We start from the raw sequence: 13803 nt of genomic DNA, 5'->3' as shown, positions 1-13803 counted from the left end.
ATGTTTTCACATGCAAGGAATTTGTTTTAGTGACAGAGGCTCCAGTGTAACAGAATGACATACAATATAGGCAAAATTGTATGTACACATGTACAGGTGTGAAATTGGTGCGATTGAAATATACATATACAAATATAGGCAATTTGTATGTACAAATGTGCAAGTGTGATATACGATATATACAATTTGTATAAAATATCTAAAAACATGATTTTTCAAGAGACTATTAACGACTATATTACAATATCACTCTATTAATGAACTATTAACAATGAGCTCTCACATACAACAACTCTTTAATTCACAATAAACGGTCGTTTTGTGTGATCTTGGGTTCAAGTGGAAGCATGTGCTTCCAATTTGGAGAATTCCGACTTTCCAGTTTCACTCGAACGCAGGAATGAAAACAACAACCACAACAACAAACACAGCAACGGCGTCGACGTCACTTCCGCTTTTAACCAGGAAGCCGGTTGCCATGTTTTGTGAGTGTTTTTTTTTGTTTGTTATTAGCTGTTTGAGAGTCGTTTGGCCGGAGTTTGGTTTTCAGGGCGATTATGGAGGTAAGAAGAGAAGTCCATAGAGTTTCTCAATGTCAATAGATCATCTGTCTGGTCCCTTGTCCACACCTGACATGTTAATTCACACTTTTTCTCCTCTAAATTGTCCATTAAACAAGGAGTTTAAAGAAAAAGCCACCAAGAATCCCATCAACTTACTTCCTTGTTCTTTAGCTAGCTTCCTAGCAGCTATTCACAAACGATAGTCAGCTAGATATCATCTGCTTAAAGGAAAACTACTTATTTTTACACTATTTGGAAATATTTAACTAGCTTTGAACATGAGTCTGACTTCATAATGCTTCTGTACAAAGCTAATAGTGAAGCTACATAGCAATCAGCTCTTAAATATCACATCAAAACATCAGGATAAGATTTTAACTCCATACAGGACTTTGTTTTAGAGTTTATATAGTGTGTTTGGGTCACTTTTCTTGGTCCATTGTCGCATCCATCAGGTTTAAACACTAGTAAAGTTCACTAGAGCTTTGTTTCTCTAAGTGATCGTTAAAAAAATTAATAGAATGTTTTGTGAATCAACCAAGACAAGAAGTTTAAATCAAGTTTACTAAAACATCCTATTCATTATTATTATTATTATTATTATTATTATTATTATTATTTAACTTGATTTAAACTTCTTGTCTTGGTTGATTCACAAAATATTCGATTCTTTAAGAATGTTGAGTCTAAGAATCGAATCTTTTGTGAATCACCAAGACAAGAAGTTTAAATCGAGTTTACTAAATCAAACATTCTCTTCATTTTTTTTTTAAATTTATTTTATTATTATTATTTTTTAGTAAATTGATTTAAACTTCTTGTCTTGGCCGATTCACAAAAGATTCTTTAAGAATGTTGAGTCTAAGAATCGAATATTTTGTGAATCGCCAAGACAAGAAGTTTAAATCAAGTTTACTAAAACAAACATTCTCTTATTTTTTTTAAACTTGATTTAAACTTGTCTTGGTTGATTCACAAAAGATTCAAACCTTAGACCCTTTAAGAATGTTGAGTCGACTCTTTTGCCAAATACATTTCAGAAAGCACTTTTTTTGGGAATCGAGAGTCGATTGTAAAGCAATTTACACAAATGATTCGTAGTTCGGTGTCTGTTATCGCCTGCTGTTTAATCAGAGATTCATATTTGTGTTAATGTGTGTTAGTTGGTCCATGTGGGTTTGTACTAGTTTGTTGAAATGTGGTCCAAACGCATATAATTTGACTAGTCGACTAGATCAATAGAGGTGGAGCATAGCACACATTTTTGTCCTTAATATTGCGTTATTTATTCTACAAGTTTATCTTACTGGGTTTTGGAATCAAGAATCGATAAATTGGTCAGAATCAAAATCGGAGTCGACTCCTTCAGACTTGTGCCTGTTCCGTTAGGCACCGTTCAGACCGAACCATTGTTCCTTAGAGGGGCGCACGTTTTATTCCCGATAACGCGATTCCTACGTTGTCTTGATGTTTACCGCATTTCACTTCACGATCGAATTGATCTATTTATCCCGCGTGGTTTCCTTATAAAGCGGGATGGAGTTCGGTGTTTTATCGAACGTGTGTGAAATACCACGAGCATCTGTACGCCCCTTTGCTGCATTTCAATAACGAGGTCTGAATCCGTATCCCGAGCTCGATTGAGAATCCTGTGGCGCACGTAGAGCAAGAAAAAAAAAATCGAGCAGTTTGGAGGTTTTATGCCGATTCGAATTCTTTTATTGTTATTTTAACGCGTCAGGGACAGACACGGTGGTGTAAATGACCTCAGACGCAGGGAGAAATGTGGAATTTTGCCGTAACCGGTGTGTTAGCAATGTTTTTAATCCATGTAGCTGTCATTCAAATGGAACCTACGTTAGCCGTGAGCTAGCCTGCTAGCTAGCACGCCTTTGGGCTTATATAGGACTCCACTGCTTAACCTGGGTTATTTCTGGCACTGGAGTAAAGCCAGGGGTCACTAGAGCCTTACATTTACATTTCCAGCATTTACCAGTCACCATTTGTGACTTACATGATCTAATTTTATAATTTTTATTTTACCACTGAGCAATTAAGGGTTAGGGGCCTTTCTCAAGGGCCCAACAGTGGATCTGGGCTCGAACTCGCAACCTTCCGGTTTGTAGGCAAACACCTTATCTACTAGGCTACCGCACGTCACATTAGAGCACCTGTCAGTCCACCTAGAAACTCGTTCATACGAAGGATTTCTGCGATTCGAATTCTTTTTTCTCTTCTTTGCGCGTGTTTACACTAGTAATAAAATGGATCTGAATTTTTACTCGGATCTGACGGACGGTACGGGACAGCCGGGGGATCCCGAGTTCCTGGACGCTCAAGCCTTTAACGGATTTGATACAGTTCAAAAGGTGATTACTGTAACACTTAAAATATTTCACTGCCATACTTTGTGTTTTAGAGATTTTGTGGAACGTGTAAAATGTTATCTGTAGTGTTTAATAACGAGTTATGACTAGAGACCGCTTGCTGTACACCTCCGACGTCACCCATATGACGACGAGGTTCCCTTTTGAGTCTGGTTCCTCTCAAGGTTTCTTCCTTTACCATTCAAGGGAGTTTTTCCTCCCCACAGTCACCGGAGTCACCTCAGACTTGCTCATTGGGGATAAATACAAACACATTTAAATATATCTAATATTAATCTTGAATTTTTTTTATTCTGTTAATCTTTATAATAACCTTTTGTTCTATGTTTATGTTCTGTAAAGCTGCTTTGAGACAATGTCAATTGTAAAAGGCGCCATACAAATGAAATTGAATTGACTTGAATCGAATTTCATGGAGATCTGCACATTGCAACACGTTAAATATGTTTCCGATGTGATTAGGGATTCTGGGGCTGCCGTCATATGCTGTTGGTGCTGCGGTGGCGAATTCAGACGTTTGTGTGCCGCTCAGACGTCACAGTGGGACATTAGCCCTGTTCACGTCGGACTAGTTTTAATCTAAAATCTCAGATACTTGTGAAACGTAGCCATATGTTTGGACTCCATTCATTCAACATAGCATTCAATGACTCAAAAAGTCATTGAGACAGAGGAGAAAATATGAATCTTAATTCAAGCCAGGCTTTCAGCAACCGTTTAAAAATGCAATTACAGATACAACAATATTGTAGAGTAGCAGTTATAAAGTATATGAGAAGCCAGTGTTTAATGCATAGTTGTCCACTGATTTGAGTGCTACAAGAATAAATAGAGCAAGTGGCATTAGTACTTTTTTTTTCCTTTCTTCCATATATGTGCTGCATCTGGAATAAAGGTGTCGGATCCCAAGTCCCACAGGAGCACCTGTTATTCTTCGAGTTTTATAATGGAGGTTTAAAGGGCGGAAAAATTATTCATCTGTTTAATAACAGCCAGGATTTTTCACACCAATGGCAAATGTGCCAACGGTGCTCTAACTCACCGTGTTTCAGTGGCATTTAACAGGTGTATAAATGAGCAACCCAAAAATCTGTGTGACAAATCTGATAGGATATGTTGGTAAATGTTGATGCTTTGGGAACTCTGCGCAGAGCGTAGAACAGTTAGGAGGTGTAAAACCTGGACACATAATAAGACTAAAGTCCTGCTGCATCACCGTATGTACACAGTGATGACGCAAGAGCTAAATCACCCAGGTGCCCCAATCCAAAGGTGGCCAAATGGCATTGTTTGTATTGTAGGGAAGTGCTTATTGAAAATAGAGCTAAGAAAAATAGTCAGAATTGCAGTAAAAAAGTAAACATTGGACATTGCTAAAGATGTTAATTACAAAGGCATTCACTGTGAATTTCTCAGTCTTTCTCAACTGTCTTTCTCAATTTGGATCATTTGCTTTGGATTCTTTTTCAGTTTCCTGGAGGAAGCGACAACTTTTTGCCCATCAGTGGAGAGGGCCATCCTTTCCTGTCCTCCTCCGAGGTACCGCTCCACTCCACATACTCCCTTCAAATCCAGGATGCTGAGGTGCTTTTACGTATAGAGCGTTTTACTTCTTTCTGTCCATGTCATTGTTCACGTTAGACCTAGCGCTAAAGCCAGAATTAAGGGTTTGCGAATTTGCTTTAGGTTACAGACACACACCGGGTACACAGTCTGCATTCGAAAAGGCATTAATCTGTACCCTTTCTTATTAGAGCGGCAATTTCAAGAAGAACGAATGTTTTACCTAGAAGGCATGTTTTAAAGCTCCGCTCTTTAAAGAAATAAATAACAATCAAACAACACTCTAATTATGTACTTTTATGTCTCGTAGCGTTTAACGTTTTCTGGTAATCCAGGAACAAGCATGTGCAATTTGTTGAAAAGAGAATAAAGTGCACATATATAGTTTGTCGAGTGTTAACAACCTTAAAAATTATCCAGTAATAACTGCACAAGACAGGAAGGTTTTATTCATGTATTACTGTGTGTATTTACTGCATCCTCGCAGAAATGCAGAGCCAATTATATTGTCAGTTCATGCCCAATGTCTACCTCAAAATAGGAGCTAGACAGGAGGCTGTATTACAAAAGAAAAGTACATCGTGATCTAAACACACAGGTAATATCAATAGTAAAAAAAACTTTTACCAATGATGTATATTATCAGTTTAAACAGAATAACACACGGCTGTTCTTTTTAATGTATTTTTAAATTGGCCGTCACATTGGTTTAATCTGTTCACTTAAACCTTTTTCCCACCAAATCAACTTGAGCTCTGATTATTAATATTAGATTTTATTTCCAAAATCTTTACCTAGATATTTTCCTTCTGCATGTGATTATACTATTGTCTGGCGATTTTGTGACGTTTAGCTACACGGCCACAAGAGTGACGCTTAGAAACGTCACAAACAACTTGCTTGCGTGACTGGAGGGTAATGGAAAATACAGACTCTCTTAATCTGCACTACTTGTATTAGACAAGTACACGTTAGTAGACCCTTTTCAGATGCATGTTTACCAGGAATATTTAAAGCTTACATTTAAGCCTTCGGTATTACTGCTGGGTGGGGGCAGCTAAGAAATTAATTTTTCATGCATCACTAGATATAAGGTTAATACTGTGATTCCTGGGTCTTATCTTATGATGTGAATAATAACAGCATGAGAGCTCAATTAACATAGTTCCGGATTTAATCCATGAGGGAATTATAGAGTTTAATAAATGTCTGTAGGAAGAAAAATCACCAAAGTTGAATGAGATTCTTGCTCTGAAGTAAGATTTCGAGTTGCATTAGATCTCTGGTCTGTCTTTGTAGTGTTTGTCTGCACTTATAAGCTAGTGATATCAGTCCTGAAAAAAAATCTGAAAAGTGTTCACTTAAACACTCCTTAAATTAAACACTCAGCAACCTTAAACACTCAAAGAGCCATTTTGACCCGTTTCCCACAGAAAGAAAACCACAGGGAGCCACAAAACCCATTTGACATCTAAAATAAAGAGAATATGTATATATCGTTTTTTACCTTTATGGAAAGTATAGAAAAAACTGTAGTGTTGCATTTATGAAATCAATGAACTGCTACTGAGTAAACAATTTTATTTCTGCAGGCAAACAAACATATTTTGAACAGTTTGAACTAACCTTAACAAAAAAGATGCTGAGTTGAAGGTTACTTTCAAATAAAATGTACAATGTCTAATTGAGTCCTCTTCGTATTCAGTCGGCAGTTACGACGCATATTTTGAGCGACAAACAAATTAAACACAGTTTATTTTAATGTTACAAGAGAATCATAATCTTAGAATTTAGACTTACATTTTTTTTTCAAAACTAACTAACTAAAATAAAATACATTTAAATTAAATATTTATTTTCCAAATCTACAGGCAGCCGCAGCACAGGGATGAAAAAGCCACGTGCGGCTCCGGAGCCGCGGGTTGCCGACCCCTGACTTAGACCCTTTGACTTTTCAGGCAGATGTATAAGACTTTAACAGTTTAAAAACTGACTGTACAAAAGTGTAACTTCCTAATCGGCTGTTTTACAGTTTCTAATAATTACTAAATTTATTTTCCATATCAGGAAAAAAATGCTGGTTGTTACACATTCATTAAATAGACATATTGTCCAGCTCTAAGTCACGCAACTTGACATGTACGTGCTTGATTGTAACTAATCGCTTTTCAGATAATACGATAATATGGCACGATATGCAGTTTGGCAGGTGCTTGAAATATGAAATCATGGTGTAATGGGGTGTTCTAGACCAAAGCTTTCCAATTTGTCTGATTAACATAAGGCTAGAAGTGAACAGCAAAAGAGAGAGAGATAAGTTCAGATCTGGTCATGATATAGTATATACAGTACATGTATCTTACATGGACATCTTCTACTTGCAGACTTTCCACACACCTAGTTTGGGCGATGAGGAGTTTGAGATTCCGCCCATTTCACTTGACCCTGACTCAGCCCTCAGCGTTTCTGACGTTGTCTCTCACTTCGGTGAGCTGGGCGACGGTGGTCCTGCCCCTGTCGTCCCCGGCAATGCCGTGGTCCAGGGAAACGACCCTTCCTTTGCCTCAACCTTTGTAAACCCAACAACACAAGGGCTTGAGCATTTGAGTCTGATGACCCAGCAAGGAGGAGGACCGATGTTGGGATCAACTCTGGGAATGGTGAGGAAGTAATAATGGCCAGCACTACTGAGTGTTTGGCAAATGTTGTGACATTTTATATATAAATCGAAATGTTTTTCTAATATTTTAACATGGGTCTACTTTGTAACGTACTTGTATAATTTTGGTAAGTTTTTGATTCTAAAAATATTGCACTTGTTTAAATTAGGAGTAACCAATGAAGCCTACACGATCGCCTCTTATCTTGGATATGAGAACGAGTCTAGAACACATCTGAGATGATCTGTCTTTTTTAGGACCTCGGGCATCCCATTGGCTCACAGTTCCGCAGCTCCTCCCCCATGACCATAGACGTGCCACTCCCAGACATAAACCATGGCCTGCTGGGGCACAATCCACTGACCACTATTGACCAGTCAGAGCTTAGTGCCCAGCTGGGTCTCAGTCTAGGGGCCGGGGCCATTCTGACACGCACTCACTCACCTGACCAGCCACTGTCTGCCACTGGCTCGCCTTCAGAATCTCTGCAGGATGACGACATGGACGACTTCAGAAGAGTGAGTGTTTTTCATTTAGTATCAGGTTAATTCCTGACCAAATAAAACCCAGTTAATTCTGTCACAAATACAAAAAGAAATTGCAAGAGCCCATTATTATTATAATAAAACGTCTTAAAAATGTTAACGTAATGGAAACTAATTTCTCTTTCCTGCTGTTCTGTTCCCTTCTTCTTTTCCCCCACTTTCCTCCTCCTGTCCTTCTCCCTCTGGCCCAGAAGAGCGTGCTGGTGGAGTCACCAATCTCTCTCTCTGTCTCTCCCGGTGTTATTTCTCTATCTCCTGCCCTGTCAGAGCAACCTGCCTTGTCTATGTCCTCTATGCCACCCGCTCTGGTCCGTAAAGGTGTAGGTGTTGGAGGAGGGGCCAAAAAAGGCAAGAAGAAAAAAGATCCCAACGAGCCGCAGAAACCAGTTTCGGCATATGCACTGTTCTTCCGTGATACACAGGCAGCTATCAAGGGTCAGAACCCTAATGCCACATTTGGAGAGGTGTCCAAGATCGTTGCCTCCATGTGGGACAGTTTAGGGGAGGAGCAGAAGCAGGTATGAAACTGCTAAATGTGTAAACTTTGGTTCGCATGCCATGTTTGGCTGATTCTTTTTTTTTTGGCTTGTTAATTGGCTTACATGTGGCATTACTTGTTAAAAAAAACTTGTATAATTGGTTAAGCCAGATGTAGTCAAAAGATTTGCTCAGATAACAAGCACCCGATCAGTCTGATTGTCATCCTGTTTGTGCTTCAGGTCTACAAGAGGAAGACCGAAGCTGCTAAGAAGGAGTATCTTAAAGCACTTGCAGCTTACAGAGCCAGTCAGCTATCACAGGTAACATGCAGTCATTTATTGCAGCCAAGTATTAATGAAACTGTAGAAATGTTATTTTTTAGTACACAGCATTATTTACACTAGTCTTTGATGTCCTCTGCAGACGACTATTGAGGTACTGGACACGGCGCCTTCACCGCCTACTCTTTCCGTGATAGCCCCTGCCCCGGAGGCTCCACCCCCTCAGCCAACACCCACACGCACCGGCCGCATTCCGGTGCATGCACCAGACAACAACACTATTACCAACATTTGCACGTCGAACATCATCATCGACTTGCCACAAGTGACCACACGCTCACGCACAGGTGCCCACAAGCCGCCTGCTTCCACGACTCCACCTTCTGCACCAACCCCGACCCTGCCCACGGTTACCAAGATCATCCCTAAGCAGCCATCAGCCCGGCAGCCACCACCCCTGCAACAGATGCAGAACACACCACCACCCCCACGCCTCCAGCAGATGGTACATTCTGTCGCTCCACCACCGCTCCAAGCCAAACCTCGTGGAGGGGGTGCGGTCGGCCAGGCCACTGCCCCTGTTGCTGCTACACCTCCTCCTCCGCTGCAAATCAAGATAGTCCCTGCCCCTGCACAGGCAGATGTGGCCACACCCATTATTGTGACTAGCACTACCGAGGCACCCACGGATGCCGCCACCATGGAGGTGGAAGTGGCGCAGCCAGCCGCTATAGTCACTACAGAAGCAGAAGAAGGGGTATGACGATGACTAAATTACATCAGTGATTATTACCCCGATGTTTTGTTTATTCTACGTATTTTAAAGGGTTTTTAAGGTAGCACAACATTTAAGAAAAACACAACGAGGCATGTAGTTATAGGAAACTAATCAAAGACAGGGTGGTGTATTGTCTTTAAGATGAGTCTTTAACATTTTATGCAAATGTTTTCTTTTTGTTCACCAGACAGTTAAAATGATATTTACGTGTGAGGTTTTTAGCATTTTTAACAAAAAATTTTTTTTTGTTCAATATGATTATTGCCATCAGCTGAATGTTGGAATGGTACAATTTCATAAGATGATTAATCTTTATTCTTTTTGTTTTTTCCTCTCTCAGATGGAGGTCCAACTGAACAGCTCTCCGGCACATGAGGTGGATCATCCAGCAGGTCCTTCCATTTGTGTGCGTGCAGGTTGCAACAACCCGCCGGTGGAAAGCAAAGACTGGGACAGGGAATACTGTAGCAACGAGTGTGTGGCCACACATTGCAGGTACAGAATCATACAGACACGCGCACACACACACTCGCACACACACACCTTGCTTAAACTTAACTAGCAAGCATGAAAATTCAGTATGTAATGGAATATATGCTTCATATTTCGTTCACTTTTAATACTACAGCATTAATTAAATTATTATTTTACTGCAAAATTGGCACAGATTTCTACCCTTTATGGTTCTGCTTAATTAGTTTAAGGTCTTGTACCTGATTGCAAAAAAAAAAAAAAAGTTTTTTTTTTTTTGATGCACAGTTTATAGCCACATATTGTACTGCAATGTTAAGTTCTCTGATCTGATCAGAAGGTGATTTCCTTAACAGCAGCTCTGCCTGTAGTGCATCTGTTTTTCGGATCACACATTTATATTGCGCTCACTTGATAACAGCATTGTTTCTATAGCAACAACCTACAGATGACGTATAGTAAACACTCCTTTTTATCCAAGTCTCATTAGAAACAGATAAACACGTTTTGGTAAAATAAAATGTAGAATCTTTGAGAATATTGATAGATGAATCAGTCTGTAAGTAGAAAAAAAAAGAAATACTATGAATGCTATTATTTAAATTGTCAAATGATGACCATAAAATAAATACCAATATTATCAATTACGTCTAATAACCAGCTCTAAAACCACGCTGATGTATTATGACAGCCTTATCAAGGTTAAGGTTGACGTATATGTAACATTACAACATCAGTTCCTCGTCCCACAGAGCAACAACGCACATAACCAGCAGCAAACTACGAACAAATTCGATAAAAATAGAATGTGATTAAATGGAATAAAACATATAATAAAATATGGTAGACTACAGAGAAATATGTGAATAATATCTACAATGTGTTTTAGGATTATCACATTGTTTACCTGTTGTAATATTTACTGTTGGTCTGACCTGATGTTTTTTTTTTTTTGTCTGTTTGTTTTTGTTTTTTGTCATTTGTTGCCATCGTCATCGTTCTCCAAAAGGGACGTATTCATGGCTTGGTGTGCGATCAGAGGACAGAACTCCACCACTGTCATTTAAAGACCAGCCGACGAGCAGAGCATGAATGAGAATTGGAATGAAAATCCATAGATAGGAAGAACTTGGACAGGAATATGTTTGAATCAGTTCTTGTTTATCACTACTTACATCTCAAGGTAACAGCGAACTTGATGATTTTAAAGGGATAAGTGGACCCGTCAGCACCAGTACGGTTAACAATGTAGTTATTAGCTGTACTGATTAACTACATGGTTGAGCTCTCCATTTAAGCACAAAAGTGAAGACTGAGATTGAATTTCATTTCTTTGAAGTTGTATTAAAAAAAGATGTAAATTTATTCATTTTAGGGGGAAATAAAGCCTTGAAAGGTTTGGGAAACAAGCATAAAATGCTGACCGGTATGAACAATTTGGAAATTTTCACCCAAGTACTTTTCCGGTTAGTTCAGTATCCTTCCAATATTTTTGTGCCCAACATGTAAAAAAAAAAAAAAGAAGGAAAAAAAGTTTTTTTTCTTCCCCATCTCCCAACCAGTCAAATTCCTTGTGAAAATTTCATGAATACAATATTTAGAATTTTAGGTACTATATTCACTAGGCTCAACAAAAAGGGATAACATTTTTGATCTGTCGATGAGTAAATTATGATTGATTCTGGCATTATAAAAAGCCTTCTGCAGGATTTGTAAAGTTAAACGTAATTGCAGGCTTTCTAGAAAGTGCAGCTTTTCTTTTTTTTTTTTTTTTTACCCCAATTATGCAGAGCGGTTTTATGATTTGTTTTTGAGTTCATGGAGGAGGAGAAGAAGGTTTAGAAGTGTCAAAATGTACAGTGGTCATTTGCTATACTGTAATTTTACACACACACAAGGAGATGTTTTAAGAATCTCACAAGCTCGGATCATGACATACACTCAAAACCTCAGATTGTGGATCATTACCCTAGTGGGAATATTTATCTGGGTAAGATACAGTATTTTGGAGAATGAGACACTAGAGATTTTAAATATGCTGTAATGCTACATGAACAAGATCAGTGTTTTATTCCAGGATGGAATTTGTTCCTTATTTTGCAACCAGCAGGAAATAGCGTCTTGGAGACAAATTACAGAATTTCTACATTATATTCTGTTACATTTTTTTTTCCTTTTTAGTGTCTTGCATCAGTGGATTAGACATTTCATGTTAAATAAACATCAACCATGAATCACTTGTGTTTTGTGTGTTGCTTTTCTATGAAAATATCCAAAAGAGACTACATTAATATCAGTAAAATAATTGCATGTGATTGAGTTGCCTTGGGATGGCATCAAAGTCATAAAGCTTGTTTTAATTGTTTGATAATTTTTGTGTTGTTATTGTGTAAAGAAATGTTTGGACTGATCAGATAATTCATGTCAATACCAGTTGTAGTAAACCAGCCAGTTAGCTAGTTAAAGGCAAGATAAATGAAATGCTAATCAATCTTTAGAGCTGGTTAATGTTAAGCAAGAAAAAGCTATTTTAAGGGCGAATGATGACAAACTCTTATGAAGAACTAGATTTTTGCCACTGTAAACTTGCAACCTCTCATATGCTAAACCGTTATTATAAATATTACTCTGACTGGAATCACGTTAGCAATAAATACACTATACAGCCAAAGGGGTCCGAACACCTGACCGGTGATCTCCATAGGTGCTGTTTTTTTGGGGTTGGTCCATCAAAGCTGTCATTATAACATGTTAATAACTTGTTTGTAAAGGCTTTTTGTTTGTTCGCTAGAAGAGTATTACTGATGTGTGGCTTTTCATTTCATCCCAGTAGGGTTTAGGTCAGGGATCTGTGCAGGCCACTGGAGTTCTTCCAATCCATCCTCAACAAGCCATGTCTTCATGGCCTGGGCTTTGTGTTCAGGGTTGTATAGTTTATAGCAACAGTTTGGAGAAGACTCCCAAGAAGATAATCTTTGGAGAAGATTAACACTGTGCGTAATAATTTGGAACAGTGCATTGTAAGTTTATGTTTAAAAAAAAAATGCTGTTATCGTTAGGAGGTTTGTTCAATAAAATTTGAATTGTACTCTTAATAGTTGATAACATGAGAATTATGCTGACTGTTATTTACATCAATTATTTAGGTAAATGAGAAAAATATCATTTGCATAATAATTTGGAACAGGGCATATAGCTGTGGCGGTCAATTGTCCACAAACTTTTGGCCGTATAGCGTAACAGTGTGAGCACACTGCAACGTTACAGAAGTACTTGAGATACAGCTTCTACTTTACAATCCCATGTGGTCATGGCCTTTCACTAGATCATTCTCTCTCACTCTCTGTGTGAACCATTTTAAATGACAGTGTTAGAGGGTAGTGTGTGTGTGCTCATAGTGAAGAGGGAGGAACCTAAGCATAAAATGGCTTATTTATTTATTCATATATATACATTTAAAATCTGCATATGCTTTTTTATTTAAATAAATGAATTATGAACAAATTTAAATACCTTTAAATACCAAATTTAAATACATTTTTATTATATATATATATAACAAATAAAACAAATAATAAAAAATATATAAATATACACACACACACACACATATATATATATAGCACAGACATGCTGTACTGGGGAAAAATATGAGTATGTACATTTATTTATAATAATTAAATATTTGACATTTTATTTTAAATGACAGGTTTTGGCGGGAACCTTCGGAAAGGCGGGAAATTGGCGCGTGCTCATAGCGAAGTGGGAGGAGCCTAAGCGTAAAAATGGCATATTTATTCGTGTGTGTGTATATATATATATATATATATATATATATATATACACACATACACACACATACACATACACATATATATACACACACATATACACATAAAAAATTTGCATATGCATTTTTATTTAGATAAATGAATTGTGAACAAATTTAAATAACATGTATTAATTGATATAACTGTCAATTATTGTCGTGGTGTGTGTGTGTGTGTGTGTGTGTGTGTGTGTGTGTGTGTGTGTGTGTGTGTGTGTGTGTGTGTGTATATATATATATATATAT

The 13803-nt window shown here is 38.0% G+C and overlaps 1 protein-coding gene across 8 annotated transcripts; it reads left to right on the top strand.

Moving 5' to 3' along the window:
* The first annotated feature begins 436 nt into the window (after positions 1-436).
* tox4b (TOX high mobility group box family member 4 b) lies at positions 437-12900 on the top strand. 8 transcript variants are annotated; one of them, XM_027135016.2, is made up of 10 exons: positions 545-563; positions 2821-2932; positions 4421-4534; positions 6898-7173; positions 7431-7691; positions 7910-8236; positions 8438-8518; positions 8622-9236; positions 9598-9752; positions 10738-11965. In XM_027135016.2, the coding sequence occupies exons 2-10, from the start codon at positions 2828-2830 to the stop codon at positions 10793-10795; spliced, it is 1992 nt and encodes a 663-aa protein (XP_026990817.2). In that variant the 5' UTR covers positions 545-563; positions 2821-2827; the 3' UTR covers positions 10796-11965. The 8 variants fall into 8 exon arrangements, 6 of the variants coding, with proteins under 6 accessions (XP_047672298.1, XP_047672297.1, XP_026990817.2 ...); XR_007143518.1 differs by lacking the exon at positions 545-563 and adding an exon at positions 12562-12900 and having other exon boundaries at positions 1990-2932; positions 10738-10911; XR_007143517.1 differs by lacking the exon at positions 545-563 and adding an exon at positions 12559-12900 and having other exon boundaries at positions 1990-2932; positions 10738-10911.
* The last annotated feature ends 903 nt before the right edge of the window (positions 12901-13803 follow it).

This window comes from Tachysurus fulvidraco, chromosome 7, assembly GCF_022655615.1.
Source record: "Tachysurus fulvidraco isolate hzauxx_2018 chromosome 7, HZAU_PFXX_2.0, whole genome shotgun sequence".
NCBI lineage: Eukaryota > Metazoa > Chordata > Actinopteri > Siluriformes > Bagridae > Tachysurus > Tachysurus fulvidraco.
The sequence above is the reverse complement of the archived record's forward strand: the minus strand, read 5'-3'. Positions and strand labels throughout refer to the sequence as shown.